The sequence below is a fragment of the Gymnoscopelus microlampas genome, assembly GCF_963454915.1.
Source record: "Gymnoscopelus microlampas genome assembly, chromosome: 4".
NCBI lineage: Eukaryota > Metazoa > Chordata > Actinopteri > Myctophiformes > Myctophidae > Gymnoscopelus > Gymnoscopelus microlampas.
The window spans coordinates 12,281,303-12,302,730 of NC_139941.1; the positions used below are offsets into that span (position 1 = coordinate 12,281,303).

Genomic DNA, 21,428 nt, shown 5'->3' on the forward strand with positions numbered 1-21,428 from the left:
ACGCCACACTGCGACGTGTTGTGAGCTCCTAGATCTGCTATTTTTGCAATGACGAAGTATATATGCCTTACTAGTTTAATTTATGTGTTTATGACAAACAAGTTGCTGCTCCTTTGTTGACAGGCACGTCATTGAAACACAATTGTGCCTTCTCTGCTGGTTTGAGTAATTCTGGGGATGTTGGACCATTTGATTCTGATACCACGGTGGTCTACGACAGAGAGTTCACTGACGTTTCCAGCAGCAGCAGCAGCAGCAGCAGCGGGTACGATTCGTCGACAGGTAGGTGGTGATTAAGTCATTTCAAAGAACGCTACAGAATTCATTAGCTCTCACCAACTAATGAATTATTCACCCTGATGTCCCTATGTTGGGTCATTATAGGCAAAATTCATTTTGAACTTGTTTGTTTCCTTTTTTAAATAGCAACATTTGCAGATTTACAAGCTCATATGATGCTGTTTGTGTGCAGCATGATGCATTTATGACATAACATTAAAACATTTTTTTTATGGTAATCTAAATAAGTCTTCAACTGTGTTTTTCCCATTTAAATCAATAGTCAGGATGGGATCACTTTAATTGCTTTGGTTTTAATTAAAGGTACAGTAGGGTAAGTGATTTTCTTTGGTTAAAATAAGTGTTAAATAGCTCTATATTCTGATAGTACTCATTGCTATAGAGTGTTTGTTCAGTAAAAGGAGTCTCCTTGTCTCTCCAGCTCTTTATAAAACAGAAAATGCATTTTCGTTTCAGTTTCAGTTTCATTTCCAATTTTATCCAATCAGGATAGAGAACTCAATCAGGATATAGATTAAACAAGTGACATTGGAAGTGATGACACTAAGAAATCAACAGGCAAAATTGGAACTGGAACACTATAAAAATGAAGCTTAAAAATTGCTACTTTCTCCTGATTGGCTGAGATTTTGACACCTACCATGAAATGTATTTTCTGTTTATTAAAGAGCTGGAGAGACGGGGAGACTCCTGTTACTGAACAAACACTCTATAGCAATGATTACTATCCGAATATAGTGCTTTAACCTTTTAACAACATACGTTTTTGTTTTAACCCAAAAATATCACAAGTTTACCCTACCTTTAATAGTGTTTTAAAATTGTCATCATGATCAAATAAACCTATTTTTACACAATATGTTCTCTGTGTGTGTGTGTGTGTGTGTGTGTGTGTGTGTGTGTGTGTGTGTGTGTGTGTGTGTGTGTGTGTGTGTGTGTGTGTGTGTGTGTGTGTGTGTGCGCGTGCGTGCGTGTTCTGACTTCTCTCATAGGTGTCTACGCACCACCAGTGACTGGAGTCTATCACTTCAGGTTTTCTGCAGCGTACATCGCACCATCCTCATCAGAGAATCAGTGTATTCAGATATACCAGCTATATAATAGCACCAGTGCACAGAGTCTCTTTCATGTCTGTGGGTCCAATAATCCTGGACAGGTTGAATACATCTCTCATGTGTTCACCGCGCGTCTGTTTCGGAATCAGAAGGTTTCTGTACGTTTACCTGCTGGGTGGAAGCTCTCTAATAAGAGCAGCAACCACAACATGTTCAGTGGTGCACTGGTCTACTACGTTAGAGGTTAAAGGTAGTGTGCTTCATTACTTTACTTGAGTATGTCCATTTTTGTACTTACTCTACTCATCATCATATTGGCAAACATTGTAGTTTGTACTGTATATAACATGTATAATACAAATATTGTAGTTTTTACTTATTTGAAAACTTTAGTTACAAGTTACTTTGTAGATTTAGATCATCATTATAAAACATACATTAACGAATTAAGACCCATTTTATACTTGATCTATTTATACTTGATCTGAACATTTTGACACATTTTATTATAATGACTACTTATAATTTAGGTACTTTAAGTATATTTTGATGCCAATATACTGTACTTTTGTACTTACTCAATTATAAACGTTTTGAATATTTTGAATAACATCTTTACGTGTAACAGAGTAATGTGGTATTGCTACATTTCCTTAAGTATCAAATGAGAGTACTTCTTCCACCACTGGTACTGGTAACATTACTTTGAAGAGCTCCCATAACACTCACTGTATGTTCATCCTGTCAATAAACTCATATTAAAAAGCACCGTTGTCTATTGCAGTGGTTCTCAAAGTATGGTCCAGGGACCCTCAAGGGTTCCTTGGGGGTGAGGTTTGATGGGGTTGGGGGGGGTTATAGGTGGGGACTTGTAGATCTGCTATTTTAGGCTTTGGGGTTAGGGTTAAATAATGGCAAACATCCTATATCGTCTCTGTCGAGTGGAAAGTCCAAAAACTGTGACTTTTCAGGATTTAAATTCAAATTAAAATGCAGATCTGCTACTTTTTATGCTTTTGCGTGACGCTGTAGTATGATCAAAAAATTCACAAAAATATTTTTAAAAAGTTAAAATATGGAGATAAGAGGTTTCTGCCTGACAGCAACGATATAAAAATTGCCTAGATGGTGGGTGGATACGATGGTGCACGTCACAAACGTTACATGTGGATTTGTGAGGCGCACCAGACATACTGTATGGCACGAACACTGTTCAGGAATCTGCCATGAGAACAGTCACACCAGGGGCCACAAGTGGCTCCCATCAAGGTCCCTTGGGGGCCCAGAGGCGCACATATTGCTTCAATACGCACCGAACTTGGCACAAACACTGTTCAGGGGGTCTGCCATGAGAATAGTCACACCAAAAAAAAACCCGAAATTGCACAAATATGGGGCAGCAGTGTTACAACACTTCAAGTGGCCATAAATCGTTATTGCTTTGATCAGACTAGATCAAACTAAAATGTTGATGTGCTGACAAGTATAGTAATAATGTGTGTGTGCGTGCGTTACCTTCGCTGACATCCTGGCTGTGGGTGTTCTCGTCGTTCTCGGCAGGGATCATGACGTGCCAGGTGGTCATCCTAGCCTCCGCCTCCAGACCGAAACCCTCCACACTACTACACGCACACGCACACGCACACACACACACACACACACACACACACACACACACACAGATATCGACACATTATGAACAGTATGTATTGCTGTGGCTTCTAGGCGACTGATTAACACACATGACAGTAACATCCTCAGTGTTCATTTAACATTGAGCATTCCATTAGGACCGGTTCGATAACCAGGCCGGCTTCCCCCTGAGTTAGTGTCAAAGTGTCCTTGAGCAAGACACTGAACCCCCAACTGTTCAAGTTGGTGCCTGCGTGTGAATGCGTGAATGTACAGGTGCTACTGTATTGCACCATTTACCATTCATACATTTATAAACGAATTTTTAGAGTCCTCCTTACATTACATTACAGTCATTTAGCAGACGCTTTTATCCAAAGCGACTTACAATAAGTACATTCAACATAGGTAGGGAACGAAACTACTAATCACCAGAAGTCTTAAGTGCATTTTCTGCAAAAACAAGCAACTAAGAGTATACCTAGCCCTAAGGTAAAAGTGCAATATACAGTATCAGCTACCTATTCCTTAAACAGATGAGACAAAATAGCTAAATCCAATGAGCAGGAGCTAAAACAAATAATTTTATCGACTAAACAAGATCCAATAAAACAATACAACAGTAAAACAACCGTTCGTACAACTAGTTAACAACAAGTAAAGTCCTCATCAATGAAATGATGAAGACATTGTTGTACTAACACGCTAACAATACTGTAGCTTGTAGAACAGTTTGTTTTGGCAAGTGACACCGTACGACACGTACATTAGGTTGTTTAATATGCTACATGGCAGCAGTAGCTCCATTCTCCCAATCCACTGACAGCTGCTGTGGTGTGACTCATATCGTCATACTTCTCAAGAGGATGACACAGGCTTGAATGAGCGTGATGTCGCCTCTGTCACGTGAACACTCCTCACTGGATACGAGGGCCATTACTGCAGAACTATTATCTATTTTATGCTTCGGCTTATGGTGTGTTTTTGTCTTTGGGTTATTGAACACAATGTAAACATTATTTATAATCAGCTGATGGCTGCTCAGGCGGTCATAGTACTTCACACAACAACGTGTACTGTACCTCCAACATGTTTCCACATCCCAAAACAAGAAATAATACCCACATGCCGAAAGGCTTGAATAGTCAAAACAAGTATGCGTTTAATGAAATCCGGCTTCCATGTTGAAATCACGATGCAAAGTGTGGTGATACCGTTTGGAGTTCAGCACAGTATGTGTTGCACGGGTCTGAGCTATCCAGTTCTATCCCTAATTCAAACATGATGAGAAAATGCTGTTCATTTACCCGTCTGTAAATGCACACGTGTACACTCCCATAGCTAAATGAACACTGAGGACTTCACTAGGTACAAGACTTATACAAAGGTTAAAATGTAATCTAGATAGCATGTTATTTAGACAGATGCCAGACTCACTGTTTACGTGGTATATATATATTTATAGTTTGAATTTACAGATTAGAATTTGGATAGTATATTGTTTAGACGGATGCTAGGTTCTACCGGAAGTACCACAATGTAGAAATACTTAACAAACGTGTTAGAACCTTTCAAAAATAGCCAATCTACACGCTCAGCCGCTCGCAAAACGTTGTGTTGTGAGCTTGCAGATCTGCTATTTTTTAACAGACAAAGTATAGAATTGCGCTTAATTGGTTAATGTACCGTATGTCCTGTAATGATATTCTAAAATCTACAAAAAAGCGCCTACAAATTTTACTCAAGTACAGTACTTACAGCAAATGTACTTAACCCATTCAATCCGGTAACGCATCTCTGTCATTTTAGATTTATTTGGCTATTTTTTTTAAATCGTCATTTTTTTTTGCAAATCTCTGAATATATATATTTTTAAAGCAAAACTCAAATCTTTACTTCTGGGGGTTTCTACAAATGTCTTCAGTTCCTGGAAAAAAAACGTATGTTGCTATAATATTAGTGGTTCTCAAAAATGTTTCTGGCCGTGGACCCCATCTCAAAATATTTTGTTCCAGGGACCCCCCAGCAGTTGTAACAAGAGTTAAAAATGTTCGCTTTAAAATATATATATATATATTCAAAGATTCGCACAAATGTTAAAGATTAAAAAAAGAAAATAGCAGATCTACAAGCTCGTAGCGCGGCACTCGGTGCCGTGCTACGAGCTTGTAGATCTGCTATTTTCGAATAGCACCAAAGAAATCTAAAAATGACACACCAATGCGTTACTCTCCCACCGCTTGAGGCCTTACCTCCCGCTGTGCAGGCAGATGAAGCAGTGGGCCAGGCAGGCCACAAAGTCCTGGTCGTGGTTCCCGGGGCCCAGCACCAGGTTGCGGTTCACGGTGAGGACGCGCAGCGCGTCCAACAGGGCCACCTGCTGAGCCACCGTCTTGTGGGGGCGACACAGCTGGTAGAGCACCGTGCGGTTCAGACAGTGGTAGATGGAGTCCAGGGAGAGGCCCTGGGAACGCCGCTTAGACTGAGAGAGAGAGAGAGAGAGAGAGAGAGAGGAAAGGAGATTAAAGGAGGTGTGGGAAATAGGAGGAGTGGGGTGTATATTGTAAAAGAGTGAGGAGGAAAAGTCTCTTTTGCACTGCATGGCACTGGCTCAACTCTCCTCTAGGGCTGGTGAATTTATATTCGAATATCGAATATTCCTCGAATATGGGGGAAATATGTATATTCGTATATGAAAATTAATATATATATATATTTTTTTTTAATGTTTATTTGACAGGGACAATACAAAAAACAATGTATCAAGTTATAAAAACAAACAAAAGATATGTTTTATTGGATCCGAGCACTCGAAAATGTTTTTGAAAAAAAAAAAAATACATTTTATTTATAATAATAATATTCAAATACATGCAAATATCTGCCAATTTTTAAGACCAATATTCAAATATCATTTCTGAGGAAAGTTGACAACCCTACTCTCCTCACTTTACTTTGTTAGGGTCTTGTGCATCTACACAATGTTACAAAAGCTACACAATGCTAAAGTTAAAGCTAATGCTGTCTGGAAATGATCGTAATTTAAAAAAATGTAGGTGGAAAATATTCATTTATTTCACATTTACAACTAGTTTAAAAGTTTGTTAACACTATTTGGAAGCTTCCCTGCGTTATAGGGGAGTCAGTCATGACGCAGTGATGCTAGTGATGATTCTCTCGGACCAATCAAAAGAATGCAGTGTGCACGCCACGTTTTGGTATTGCATGGCCTCAGCTCACTTGGTACCTCAACGGCGGTGATACCAATAGAAGTACCAGCTACTCTCCTTCTGAAGTGAACCAAAAAGAGGCGAGGAGAGCTGAAGCAAGCTGGTACCACACAGTGAAAAAGTGATTAAAAAGGTGAGAAATATGTTAAGTGTAGAATGGGGGTCGAGTCTTTAGGTGTTTGGCGGTGTTGTTGTTGTTGTGGTCTGAACTCAGACAAAGAGCTGTGGAAATACGTCTGCGGAAAGCAGCTTTGTGGCAACCGTGGCCGATTTAGAATAAGTCCTTCTGAGGGTGTGAATGTTGCCTTGTTCGGGGTCTTGTGGTCTCTTCACATTAGTTCTCGTGGACTTTGAGAAAACACAGTTTAAAAAGGCAGTGTTACACCTCACGGCTGAATTGGGGTTAAGCTACAAGCGAGACACAACACTATAAAATCCTATACATGTCAATTTTACTTTTGACTTGCTCATTGGTGTGGCTCGGGCGCAGAAAGTTTCAAAACAACAGCGTACAGAAGATACTGGAGATTTCTGGCTTGAAAACGCCCTGTCCGGCACTGCCAAAACATTCACACAGCTACAAGTTCACTTGCATGCACTCACTCACTCACTTCAAACACACACCAGTCTGCCAGTCAAGTGTTAAATCAGATCACAGCTATATCTAATCATCTTATTGTTGAGACTCTATTGGCCGCCATGAGCTAGTGACTAAGGTAATGAGACTGATTTATACTGATTTGCCATGCCAAAAAATGTCTATCTACAAGCTGGCAACGTGTCACTGTGCATTAGGTTAAGGATCCACACACAGTGTGCTTATTGAAATGGAGGCCCAGTGTTGCCACAGTATCAGTGGAGATGTCTGATTTGTTATGCTTGGTTTAACAAGCCGTTTCTCCTGGAAAGAAGTGTGGCTGGAGTTTAAATGAACACCGAGGACATTACAGTGTAATTGTTCCCAGGTTGGCCTGCCAGTGCACGGTAAAGGGCTTTTCAGATGGGGAGCGACAAACGCCTGCGTTCTCGCTTGGATCAGCAGGGGGCGCACTGCGCTCCTCATGTGAATAAACTGACATGTTGAGTAAACAGCAGGCGATCTACGCCTATATTTCCTGTCAGTCTACTGTCCTATCAATAAAGGCATAAAATCCCCAAAACAAATATTTAAAAAGAAAAAGAAAAGCTGAGCACCGTCCAGCTCTTGTCGCGGGGTGGGCGTGTGTGTGTGAAACGAGCACGAATGCCACAGTTTCACGGGATCGTGCCCGCTTGCCAGTCCGCCCTTCAGATGGTCCGCACCTCCCAACCAGTCGCTCGCCTCTCACTGAAAATGAATTACTCGGCGTTGTCAATCGCTCCCAGTCTGAAAAGCCCTCAACACTGTGAGTGTGCAAATGGAACCAAATGGACCTCTCGGAGCTGAATTAACACTGTAACTCTGGCAGGGTACAAATGGGGACCAGATAAGACCCCGTCGTCCATCTGGTTCCCTCAGAGTTTAAACGAACGCTCGGGATTTGACCGTTTGTTGTACCTGTCCTATGAGCTGGACGATGAAGTCGACCACCATCTTGGACTCCTTGTTGAACATGCCCTGCCACAGCTTGTCCACCACCCGCTGGGTGAAGTAGAAGACGTTGTTGACCAGGGTCTGGTAGCTGCCGCCGCTGCTGATGGGCAGCGACGCGTCTTCACCTGTGAGTCAACGACAAGAGAACAGCACACGACTAGTGAGAAAAACTCACCTCGGGACAGAGGACACTGCGTTGTTCTATTAAAAAACGTAAAAACTATTAAGGCTCTTTTCGCAGTTTGGCGCAATAACATACCTTACCCCATTTTTTCTCCCAATTAATCGTTATGCCAATTAATTCCTCTCCACACATTTCTGTGCAGCCAATTAATTCCTCCCCACATATTTCTAGCGGGGGTCTGGCACATTATTTCTCCCCACATAACAAAAAAAACTATTAAGGCTGTTTTCGCAGTTGGGTGCAATAACATCTTACCCCATTTTTCTCCTAATTAATCGTTATGCCAATTAATTCCTCCCCACATATTTCTGCGTTGCCACTGCTATTGCACCCAGAGAATAGGCTCTATGCACAGCAGCCATATTGGAAATAAATTGGGCCGCTTTTTACTTCATTCACAAGTGTTACCAATGATGCTAATTAAGGTTGTGTTCCAAACAGGGTGCTGATATTGTTCATGTTGGCTCACTGTAAACACTCTGCTACACCAGAGGGTCTCAAAAGGTCCAGGAACCCTCATTGTTCCTTGAGGGGATTCCAAATGGCCCATTACGGGTATGTAACTCTGAGAGTGTACAAATGGAACCAAATGGACCCGTAAGGGTCCATTTGGTTCCATGTGTACACTGTATGGGGTACACTGTATGGGGGCCCTTTAAATTGAAATGTTTGAGAAACACTGTGCTAAATGGAACAGAGCCTTAATCAGTATGATTGTTAACACATGTGAAGAAAGTAAGGAAGAGGCCCAATTTCTTTCCAATATGGCTGCTGTGCATAGAGCCTATCCCACCGAGAGGACACAGCACCTTCATGCTACTCCTACCGTTCAACATTCCCTGCCGAACACGGCCACTCGCCCCCAAAACCGGTGGATTTGAACCCCTTAGACTCCACTTTACCCCCATGCGACAACTCCCCGAGTGTTATTTGAACTCTGAATTGAATGAACACTCAGGAGTTTCACTGTGTAAAGGAGACATTTAGTTTAGTCACCTAGGAGCACGTCTGCAGCCAGAAGATGCTCCATGACGCCGTCGAGGATGTAGGACTGGAACTCCTTCTGTTGGGTCCTGGTGGAGCGCTCTGGAGAGGCCTGGAGAGGGACAAACACAACACGCTTACAGCAGGGGTCTTCGACAGGGGGTCCGGGTACCCCTAGGGGTTCCTCAGAGTTACTACGGGGGGGGGGGGGGGGGCAAATCTTTTATGTGATAGGGTTTTTTTTTTTTTTGCATTAACCACTTGAACCCTAGCATCCCTATTCTGAGGAGAACTTTAGCCAACAATAGCAGATCTACAAGCTCACAACGCCTCGCGCTGCGAGTATTGACGGTTTAAGTGGTTACATGTCTGAAAATACGCTTTAAAATGAATTCAACATGCTGTCAAACAAGTCTATGCAGCCATCTATGAAGCTGATGTGCTGCTAAAATGCATCTATGTCATTTTTGGTTTTAGCTATTCGAAAATAGCAGATGTACAAGATCATAGTGCTTCATGCCGCGTTATGAGCTTATAGATCTGCTATTTTTGAAAAATCATGAAAATGTGAGCAAATCTTTGAATATAGATGTTTTTTAAAGCAAACATTTTTAACTCAAATCTTTGTTTCTGGGGGTCCCTGGAACTAAATATTTTGAGATGGGCGGCCAAATATATATAATTTTGGGGTTCTTGACATGGAAACATTTGAGAACCATTGATATAGCAATTAGCAACATATGTTTTTCAGAAAACTGTCACGCTCAGGTCTTAATGGGTTAAGTCAGTCACTGGTTCTAATGATCAGTTTCAATATATATTTTCGGTTATTTGCCCAGCCATAGTACTTCCTCACCTCCAGCAGCAGGTCGATGACGGGCGTCTGCTTGCTGGCGGGGGTCTGGCACAGGTTGTCCATGATGAGCACTCTCATGAAGTCGAAGACGTACTTCTTGGCCGGGTGGTTGGTCAGGTAGGTCTTAGAGCCAACGTTACAGTACTCAGACTGGCTGCGGTTCATCCCCGAGTCGCCAGCGAAGGCCTTGAACTCCTCCGTGGGAGACCCCGCGTCATCGTCCAAGTCAGTGACCTGGGATGGGAGGGAGGGAGGGAGACAGGAAGACTGGCATTAAGACAGTGCTGACCTCAGAGTAGATATAAGGGCAGATATAAGGAGATAAATAAGCAAGTAACTAACTAGAAAAAGTGCTCATCGGAGCACAGGTCAAGCGTTCGGAATTCAGCCAAGACGGATTCGTGACTATAGAGATAATGTGTAATCTGAAAGAGTAATATAAAAAAAATGTTTTACATAAACGTGGCGCGAGAAAAGTAAAAAATGCAGGGCAAAGGTTTTTCCTTGGTCTCTAGGGAGTGTGCATGCAACATTTTACACTGATGGGGCAGTTGTAGGTAAAAACACAAATCGGCCTGTTATAGCACCACCATGAGGCTGATTTGGCATTTCTTCCTCGGCCTAGTGGGAAGGTGCGTGCAAAACATCACGGAAATCGCACGCTGTGTTCATTATTTGAGGCATTTCGTTCAAAACGGAGCACACCTGCAAACTTTGGAAGCCAATCTTAGCCAATCAGGATGGAATATGAAAAAATCAGAAAGACCCGTTTCGTTTAATGACCATAGAGATACTGTGTACCGGTTTGAATGATTTTTGGACAAAATCTGTACTGTCCAAAAATGCTGTACTGTCCAAAAAATGGTGGCGCTATAACGCCACCAGGAGGCAGAGTTTCTGCTCTGGCATCCAGAGAGTGTGTGTGCACAGTTTCGCTGCCATCAAGCCAACGGTGCCGGAGATTGGCTGTTCACAGACACAATAACGGACGGACGGACAGACAAACATAGTCTTGGCCATGCCTGTTGACCTGGCGGAGACAATTACTGTAAGTAAGCAAATGAGGGTGTAAAAAAAAAGCTTGATAAGTGAGAGAGAGCGAGAGAGAGATAGAGAGAGAGTCAGACCTATTTCACTCACACACTTGGCCAATGCCGGGTACCGGAATCTAAAAAACAAGCTGGGCAAAGCTGATAAACGCTCCCACGAAGCTCCTCGTTATCAGCTCTTGCTTTACAAGCTTGCCTTTCAATAAAATTGCTTTTCCAAATTTGTACATTCGGTTCCATTCGTAACGTATTTACCATTTCAGAGTAGGGCCTGATGTTGAAAGGGAAGACGGTGGCTGCCAGGGCACACAGGAACTCGGGGCTGTGCCACATGGGCGCCAGGTCGGGCACGTTGTGGTACAAGTACCTGAAGAACTGCATGAGGGTGACTGGGTACTCCCTGAGCCAAGAGCCCTCCTCCTCCGACTGCCAGGGCTGAGAGGACACACACAAGACAGACACACACACACACACACACACACACACACACACACACACACACACACACACACACACACACACACACACACACCTCAGTCACCTATAGCATTGGTCCTCAAAGTGGGGTCCGGGGACCCCCAGGGGTCCTTGGGGGGGCTCCAGGGGGTCCCCAGATAAATTGTGTTAATGATGCATCACAATAATTGTAACCACTTTAACCTTTTATACTTTGGCTATTCAAAAACAGCAGATCTACAAGCTCATAGCGCGGCACCGAGTGCCGCGCTATGAGCTTGTAGATCTGCTATTTTTGAAAAATCGTGAACATTTGTGCAAACCTTTGAATATATGTATTTTTAAAGCGAACAGTTGTAACTCTAATCTTTGCTTCTGGGGGGTCCCTGGAACAAAATATTTTGGGATGGGGGTCCGCGGCCAAATACATATAATTTTGGGGGTCCTTGGCACGAAAAGGTTTGAGAACCACTGATCTACTGTACACAGTAGAACCGGGCGGGCATACATTACAACTTCTAAGCTTTGATGTCAGAAATCTCGAATATTTATGGCCCAAAAGTCAATGTTCCATGTCTGATGATTTTTCCCCCCCTTGCAGCAAACATTTGAATTTGTATTCTAAAATAGAATTCAATCTATTGCCCAGCACTTGCTATGAGGTTCTGACAACATGTGTTCTTCAGGGATTTATCAACAGCATTATCTCAAAGGGTTTCAGCACATGATGGACAGTTTAGTACATATGAATTAGACCTAATCCTCCTAACTTTCACAATAAACCTTCACTGGGGAAAAAAAACATTTCTATGTCTGGTTCATGGTCAAAGTGCACCACATTTCTCTCTTTGTTTCACACAATAATACTTTGTCGTGCGCTGGAGTCCCATGCTGAAAACAGCCGATCTACAAGCTCAATCGAATTGTGGCCTCGTGGCCTCCAGAATCGGAATCGAATCAAATCGCGGGATACCAAAACATTCTTATTTAGACAGACATACTGTTTACTGACCACAACACTTTAGCCGTGTGTGTGTGCGTGTGCGTGTGCGTGTGTGTGTGTGTGTGAGACAGTGGTGGAAAAAGTACTCAAATGTTTTACTTGTTTAAAAGTATCAATAATGCAATATAGAAATACTCATTCACACACACTGGTGTGTGAGTGAGCTTTTCAGGAAGGTGTCGTTGAGCTTCAGACGTACCAGGTTGAGCATGCTGCGGAGCATGGCCAGCAGCAGGAAGGCGGCCTCGGTGCACACGCTGTGGATGGACGCCACCACCGTCGCTCCGCTGGAGGCGGGCATGCCGAAGATGAACGTCCAGATGGAGTCCAGGTCAAACTGACGAGACAAACGCACACACTGGGGTAATAGAATGTCATGTGGAAAGTGAGTCGAGGGTTTGCTTTAAATGTACTTAGTTACTTTACACCAGTGCCACTGGAACAGGTGCTGCTCATTACCTAATCAGCCCTATGCAGGATTGACGGGTGTAAATGCATACACACAAACACTAGTGGTAGACATTTCATCAAGTTATACTTAAACAATATTACACGAGAGGGTCATTTTACCGCCATTATTGGCACGGCGGTGATGCGGTCGGGAAGGAGTTCCGCAAGCATCGCTGGAGTGCCGATAATGACAGTAAAGCACACCCATGCTGTCATGCTCATTTAAAGGGATAGTTCACCCAAACAATTACTTTTTTTCAATCGATTAGTCACCCCACAGAGACTTGAATTCATAGATATATTTTTGTTTTTGTCGCATTCCTAAGCCAATAATATGATGACCGGTGGGAGACATAAAGGTGACTCTTTGTGTCTCCTACCGGAACCGCTGCCACTCATCAAATTATTGGCTTAGGAATGCGACATAAACAAAACAATATCCATGAATTAAAGTCTCCATTGGGTGAGTAATCAATAGAAAAAAAGTCATTTTGGGGGTGAACTATCCCTTTAAGCACGGCTTGGAGAGCCTATTTCAAGCAATATTATTGCTTGGCCGGAACTGCTGTACTTGTTGTACAATAGACAACGCATTCCACTTGATGCATTATACCATCACAATTACAGAAATAATCTGAATCTAAATCTGAAGTGTCTAATAGTGGAATGTGGTTAATGTGGTTAAACGGAGATTAAATCACTTCCAAGGGGTATGCACTTGGCACCCTCCTTTTCCCCCTCTACATCAAATCTCTTCACCAAAAATAGCCAATCCACAAGCTCACTACATGTCGCCCTCCGAAGCGTGAGCTTGTAGATTGACTAGTTTGGGTGAATGTTCAACGTCAGAATAGGGACGGTAGGGTTCAAGTGGTTAAAGGTACTTGTAAGTGATGTGTTTTGGTTAATGTAAGTGTTTAATATCTCGATATTCTGAGTGTAATCATTGCTATAGACTAGAGTGTTTTGTCCAGTAACTGGGGGCTCCCCGTCTCTCCAGCTCTAGTAAACAGAAAATACATTTTCAGGTTGTCCAATCAGGAGAGAGATCTCATGCAGGATACAGGATAAAAAAAAAGGCAAATTGGAATTGATTAAATAAATAAAAACATTAGCAGACAAAAATTGGAGTACTACAACATTTAAGCTGCTAAATGGGTGCTCTCTCTCCTGAGCGAGTACCCTCTCCTGCATGGATGACATTGGTGACTCACCTGAAAATATATTTTGTGTTTACTAAAGAGCTGAAGAGATTGGGAGACCTTTAAAGGGATCGTTCACCCCCAAAATGACTTTTTCCCCTATTAATTACTCACCCCATGGAGACTTGAATTCATGGATATTTTTTTTAACTTTTGTCGCATTTCTAAGCCAATAATTTGATTACCAGAGGACCAGTATGCAACTGTTCCGGTAGAAGATACAGAAGACCGGAACCGCTGCCGGTCATCAAATTATTGGCTTAGGAATGCGACAAAAACAAAAGAATATGCATAAATTCAAGTCTCCATGGGGTGACTAATCGATAGGTCATCGAAAGTCATTTTGGGGGTGAACTATGCCTTTAACAAAATATTTCTTTGTTTTAACCAAAAAACATCCCTTTCACTACCTTTAAAAGGCACATTAGTGGTATAAGAATAAGAAGGGTTGTTGTACTAACATGTACCTGCAGGCTGTCAGGCAGCTCAGTGACAGGCTGCTGCAGGAAGAGCGCCATGAGCAGGAAGTAGAGCTCCGGTACGTTGGTGTGTTTGGGCAGCAGCGTCTGCATCACGGGGAACCCCGGGAAGTGGCAGGCGTCTCGGTTGATCTCCCGTACCGTCGACCGCCCGCCGGCGCTCCGGCCCACGTTGAATCCTGAGGATGGCGAGATGGGGGATTTAAGCCATTAAGAATGGGAAAGCAATCTGTGTCATTTTAAGATTTATTTGGCTAGATATACGACCATGTACTGTAGATCTGCTATTTTTTGAAAAGAAATGTGTGCAAATCTTTAAATATATATATCTATGTGTTTGTTTTAAAGCGAACTCCGATCTGTGCTTCTGGGGGTCCCTGGAACAACATATTTTGCGATGGGGGGTCCACGGCCAAATACATATCATTTTGAGGGGCCTTGACATGAACAAGTTGGGAGCACCACTGATATAGCAACATACTGTTAGGATTTAGAAAACATTTTTAGATATGGATTTCGCCACAGACCCCCATCTCAAAATGTTTTGTTCCAGGGACCCCCAGAAGCAAAGATATGACTTACAAATGTTCGATTTAAAAATATATATATATTCAAAGATTTGCACAAATTGTCAAGATTGTTCAAATGATTGCAGATCTACAAGCTCATATGTAGATCTGCTATTTTTGTATAGCCAAAGATACCTAAAATGACACAGATGCACTTAACCCAGATTGAATGGGTCAAGTGAGTGAATGGTAGACATTTGACGTCATAGCAAAAGAATCCGGAGTGTTCGTTTTTTACTAAGTGAATGAACATTCCAGACTGAAGCTGTATGGTGTACTGACCCAGGCTACTAGGCTACTATAGGTACCTGGCTTGGGGGGTTTAACAGGGACCGCTGTAGCAAGGTTTGCTGGATACAGAGAAACCCTGTGATGATGGTAGAATTTAGCTCATCCGGGCAGTAAAAGGATTTAAAAACCAAGAGACTAAAGCTCAAACACTCCATCGCATGACGCTATAGCCCCACAAAGCAATATGGGTGCAACAGCGGATCTACAGGCCCACAACGCATCGCACTGAGAGCTTGTAGATATTTTTTGTGCAACGCTGTTGTACGTTGCGTTTAAAACAGAGTTTAAGTGGTTGATCAAACTAATCGATTCAGTTGATTATACAATATGTAATTGTTTTTTTTCACGTCAATTTGTTAAAAATAAAATAATTAATAGGCCTGTCACAATTATTGCATAATTGTCTAATCGCAATTATTTTATATAATTGCAATAATTCTTTGCATAATCGTCATAATCAATTCCATGTAAAAAAATGTCATATTTTCTAGAAATGTCAAAAATAGTGGAAATAGCAGATCTACAAGCTCAAAACGCGTCGCATCGTGAGTCGCGACGCGCTTTGAGCTTGTAGATCTGCTATTTCCACTATTAATGTTCATTTTTAAGTATAAAGTAATTAAATATGTGTTATTTGTCATATCTGCCCTGTGCAACTTTTGTTAACGAAGGCTAAAAGCCAGAAACAGAAACTTTACTTAATTGTTATTCAAATAATGTTCCATTCATTTTCAACGAGAGAAAACACAATTAAAATCATTAATCGCAATTACTCGAGTGACAACTAATCGTCAACTTAAATTTGTAATCGTGACAGGCCTAAAAACAAATGATCAAAAAAAATGTGCGTCTCGATTATTCAATTGATTACGAAAAAGTAATCAATAGAATAATCACTAAGGGAAAATAATGGATGGTTGCAGCCGCCCTACAAAAGCATGCTCTTCAGAAGCAATGGGTATTTTGTTTTTGGGGGACCAAAGCGTTGGACTAACATCCTAGTGAACACAGGAGGAGGAGGGAGCGGGGGGGGGGGTCTGCTCTGGAGATGTGGACCCACCCATGGCCTTGCGGCGCACAAAACGCGCCGCCTTCTGTTTACTGAGCGAAGACCAGCGCCGACGCAAGACCACCCCAGAGAGAGGAGACTGCGCTTCTGCTGCTGAGCCGTGATATTAAATTAACAACATGAAAATGTTAGAATGCTTCTGACTCACACGCAGGGATAGGGAAAAAGGCAAACACACACACACACACAAAGTTTTTTTCCAGCACTTCAACAGTGAGTAGTTGTAGTAGTTGTATCTACTACTGGATCCACCAAATTATTACTATATATTTGAATAGAGTACTAGTCATTTGTGGTGGTACTATTATGATGGGAGATTTCAAACTTTATGTATATATTTTTTTAATTAATGCAAGAACAATGGCCTCCATTTCAGCATAATGCTAACTTTTCCAGGAAGAGAAAAGTCTGTTGTTTCTATTAGCTTGGAATCCCCATCGATGATGTCACTGGTAGGCAGGTTTCTGAACTGTCCACAGCCCACCAGTGAGACCCATAGACAGAAACGGTGTGATAGTGTAAAAATGTGCATTAGTGAGGACCAATTATACAAAGATAAGACTGAATTTGGGTGAAATGCTCCTTGTTTCATGTACAGTAAAGCACTGTGAATCGCCTTGTTGTTGAAAGGTGCTATACAAAATCGTCACTGTCGGGTGGAAACTACAGTATTACTGCTACTTTTGATGCTTTTTGTGTGACGCTGTAGTATGAAGTAGGGCAGTGGTTCTCAAACTTTTTCATGTCAAGGCCCCAAATGTACACTTATTAGCCCGCGGACCCTCATTTGAAAAGATATGCCAGGGACCCCCATACGAGGCGATTTTTATAGCTCAATTTATATTGAAAAATCAATGTTAATTTAACTCTGAGAGTGTACAAATGGAACCGTTAGGGTACATTTGGTTCCATTTGTACACTCTCTGAGATACAGACCCGTAAGGGTCAATTTGGTTCCCAACTATCCATCATTTAGCTGGGGACTCCCTGGAACTCCCTCAAGGACCCCTGGGGGTCCCCGGACCCCACTTTGAGAACCACTGAAGTAGGGCATTCATTTACGAAAAAACACAAGAAGTTAGAATATGGAGATAAAGAGGTTTCAGCCCGACAGCAACGAAAATAAACGTTCCTGGCCTGGTCTCGTCTCGTACTCACCCATCACCGTGCCTATCTTATTGGTGAGCACGGAGTCGGTGTGGTCCAGCCAGCCTCCTCCGCTCAGGCCCTCCTTGAAGCGCTGCTGGATGGGCTGGTTGGACAGCAGTACCACCAGGATCCACAGGGCGGCCGTGACCGTGCTGGAGTGCAGGTGTTCCTCCATGAACATCAGCAGCCAGTCGAAGCCCAGCGTCCGAACCAGCTCCTCGCACGCCCTGCAGGGGGGAGAGACGAGAGAGAGACGGTGGTGGAGTGGAAGTCAGCTCATGTACAGTATAAGTACCTGAGACTAAAACTTGATTCTGTTTTATAAATCATTACTGTTATTAACTCCAGAAGATAAGCCATTTTGGTACAGTATGAACACCCACATTTTTCCAATTAACCAATCATAACATAACTACAACATGATGAGCTGTGTGCTCTTGCAGGTAATGCAGGTTGTGAGCTCTTTCATCACGATTTGTGTTCGTGGGAACTCATTTTAAACAAGCTCAGTGCTTTATGAGTTATCCAGTTTGGTAGACCTTGTATTGTGAATTGTACTTCCATGTACTGTTTCTCATGTCTTACTAAATAAAGTACATCAATCAAGCTTGTAGATTGTCTATTTTAGAAAGATTTTGATTTAGTTTCTCTTTTAACCCATTAAGACCTGAGGCCTATTCTACAAAATGTCTTCTAAATCCTAAAAAAAACAGTTTGGGCATAAAATAACTTTACGTCATCAGGTGGTCGTAACCAAAGCCCTGAATCTCCGGCACCACGCACCTCCAAAATGATTCCCCAAGTTTTAATGCGTTTAGTTTGGTATAATCGTATAGTTTATTTTTTTTAATAATCATCGTTTGGTAGGCTACTGTATGTCCATCTTCTATTCTAACTTGTAGCTCGAGACTAGCGAGACTAAACTAATTGATTCGCATTATGTGGGGAACAAAAACAATGCGACGCCTACCGGAACCCACCACAATGTTGTTGTTTTTTTTGTTTTTTTTAACCGGATCACACAGCTAGCTTTAGAACGAATACCAGGCGTTCCTCCGTGGTGGAAAGCCTGGTGACGCGAGGTTACCGTCATAGTGAGTACATGTGTGAAGGTAGCATCAGTAAGAGGAAGTGTGTTGTTGGCTTACTGTGCGTTGACGGTGCACTTCTCCTTGGTGGTGAAGAGCAGTTTGAGCAGAATGTCCAGCAGTCTGTTCCTCAGCAGGATGAGGCTGGCTGACAGCAGACCTCCAAAGTCATCATCGTTACCTGCAAAACGGCAAGCAACTTCAGTCTGTCTGTTATGCAAGCGGCTCCGGGGTTTGGTGTTCACGGCTTAATGGTGTGTATACAGTGTAGGGCAGGGGTCTTCAACAGGGGCTCCGGGACCCCTAGGGGGTCCTCAGAGTTACTACAGGCGGGCTGCCAAATCTTTGTGTGATAGGGACTTTTTATTTTTGCACTAACCATTTGAACCCTAGCATCCCTATTCTGAGGGGAACATTAGCCGAAAATAGCAGATCTACAAGCATGTGTGCTTGTAGATCGTCTATTTTCGGTAATGAGGTTTGGTGTAGAGGTCAAGTTTACAAAGTATTGAGGGTTTAAGTGGTTAAATGTCTGAAAACACACATTTAACATGAATACAACATGGGTGGGGGTCCCTGCTTCATCTCTCTCTCTCAGCTAGGGGGTCCTTGGCCTGAAAAACGTTGAAGACCCCTGGTGTAGGGCAGTTAGAAAACGTACAGAAAGTTAACATAGTCAACATATAATCCCTTCATTGATGGGAAGTTGCACTTGTGCTTCATTTTCAGTGCTCTGGCTAGCATGACTTATCATTTTCACATGTGTTAGTAGTAATCTGGTAGCGTTGTAGAAGCCTACCTCCATCGATCTTCTCCTCGTTGTTGATTTCCATCACCACAAACTTCTCACACACAGCGAACGTGTGCAGCGTGGATGAGATGAACTGACCAAACCTGGGAGGTGAAGGCAGGAGATTAGGATCCACATTTCAAGTCTTATTGGCTGCATTAGCTACAGTGCCGCGGCAGATCACTACGTGCATAAATCACTGAGATTAACCACCACCATCACTGACCTGGCGTCCCTATTTTGGGTATGTCATAATAGGCAAAAAGTATTATTATTCTTTTTAAATAGCAGATCTACAAGCTCACAGCGATTTGTCGTGAGCTGGTACTGTGGATCACAGTACATATTTTGAAGAAATGTCTTTTATTAATGAATAATAATAATAATACAAAATGTAATATTGATGACATTGACACCGGTATAGAGAAATTACACATGAATTGAAGTTACTGTAATATTGCCTATAATGTTGCCGATTTGAGTAACAAGAAAGTGCTTTGTTAAACATAATAATAAAAGAGTTTAGTATAGCATTGTATGCGTTTGTATGTGGATGTGTACCTGAGCAGTGTGTTCTGGTTGGGGGGTGTGTGTGTGTGTGTGTGTGTGTGTGTGTGTGCGTGTGCATTTGTGTGTGTGTGCACCATCAACAGTAAAAAGAATGGACAGCGTTACGCCCATAGACTCTACAGACCGTAAATGTTCAGCAATTTCAAATCCGCCATCTTTCTATATCGCGTCATATCTTCATACCGACATTCCGACACCGGAAATTAATGCTATTGGTTGGGTAGCTTGTCAATCAAATCATCCCGCCCCTCCTAGAGCATAACCTACTTTATCATCAATTTTTAAATAAATGGGACCATAATTCACCAAAACGCACATCATGGTGACTGAAAGAAGACTTTAAACTAATAAAATCAAGTCTAAAGGTTGGCAAAAACCCACTCGCTTGCATTGAGAGTTATTTCTTCTGACACCAGCAGGGCTAAAACAGCGAAACTAAAGGCCATTCATATGATCTGTCACTTCCTATATAGACTCAATTTCAAAGGCGGACGCTGGGCCCTTGGCATGTACCTGAGCAGGTCGTAGGGGTTGGGGAAACCCTGTAGCAGCAGACTGAGGACATTGCTGATGGCAGCGATGGTGGGCTGGGACAGCGAGGTGTCCCTCAGGGTCAGCAGCAGCTTGGGGATGAGCTGGAACTCTCGCAGCAGCTTGGCGTTCTTAGCTGCCTCACTGTAGGACACAAACAGTTGGGACTCACTGCACTGCTAACTTCTGCATCCAAGTTTTTTTTTTTTAAGCACATGTACATTTGATTTGATGATGCTCTTTTTGCACTCTTCTCTTTAAATCTTTTTACGTTTTCTATCATTATTCTATTGTTGTTATTACCTATGCTGCTGCATTGTCTGAAGGAAGCAAAACTAAAATAAGTACCTGTACACAAGATGTAACAATAAAGTACAACCTTGAACCTTGGACTATTCTGGTTTAACAAGACTCGAATGAGCTTATCTTATTCAAATACTGTATGTTCCGATTTCAATGAATGACACGTCATTTAAAAAGCTTACATTGTGTACTTTCATAATCTGTAAAAAGCTGAAAAATGACCATCGGCTACTTGTGTCCAAACCACTGTACTAGGTCACATATTGATCAAATTTAAAATGTTAAATTCTGTGTAGATACACAGAAAATACACTTGCCTGGATTCTGTGAGGAGTTCGATGAAATGTTCAAACAGAGACAGATGGAGCTCATAGGGTGCGTGGAGCCACACCTGACGTACGAAACAAACAGGAGGGAGATAAGAGGAGACCCTTGTTATTCCCACGGGGATTATTACAGTACTAGCATGCACAGTACAATCCTGTATTAATTTGACCCATTTGGAGCCGAGGCTGATTCTAAAAATGCCCTCTAAATCTTCTAAAGTTTTCTGAAAAACAATGAATGTTGCGCTTTATATAGCACTTTAAGGCGTTCCCGACTTAAAAGGCATAA

The 21,428-nt window shown here is 42.3% G+C and overlaps 1 protein-coding gene across 10 annotated transcripts in view; it reads right to left on the minus strand.

Annotated features, from left to right (window-relative positions):
* wdfy3 (WD repeat and FYVE domain containing 3) overlaps positions 1 to 21,428 on the minus strand; it is a 166,030-nt gene that overhangs the window by 41,737 nt on the left and 102,865 nt on the right. For 5 of the 10 annotated variants that reach the window (XM_084054236.1, XM_084054232.1, XM_084054229.1 and 2 more), the window contains exons 27-39: positions 21,131 to 21,204; positions 20,493 to 20,654; positions 19,419 to 19,513; positions 18,680 to 18,800; positions 17,541 to 17,758; positions 14,436 to 14,632; positions 12,522 to 12,680; positions 11,119 to 11,298; positions 9,815 to 10,048; positions 8,971 to 9,070; positions 7,755 to 7,915; positions 5,240 to 5,469; positions 2,871 to 2,977 (exon numbers count right to left, since the gene is read on the minus strand). In XM_084054236.1, coding sequence (XP_083910362.1) covers positions 2,871 to 2,977; positions 5,240 to 5,469; positions 7,755 to 7,915; positions 8,971 to 9,070; positions 9,815 to 10,048; positions 11,119 to 11,298; positions 12,522 to 12,680; positions 14,436 to 14,632; positions 17,541 to 17,758; positions 18,680 to 18,800; positions 19,419 to 19,513; positions 20,493 to 20,654; positions 21,131 to 21,204 — 2,038 coding nt within the window. The remainder of the gene's footprint in view (positions 1 to 2,870; positions 2,978 to 5,239; positions 5,470 to 7,754; positions 7,916 to 8,970; positions 9,071 to 9,814; positions 10,049 to 11,118; positions 11,299 to 12,521; positions 12,681 to 14,435; positions 14,633 to 17,540; positions 17,759 to 18,679; positions 18,801 to 19,418; positions 19,514 to 20,492; positions 20,655 to 21,130; positions 21,205 to 21,428) is intronic. The other 5 variants (XM_084054235.1, XM_084054233.1, XM_084054228.1 and 2 more) reach the window with 3 other exon arrangements.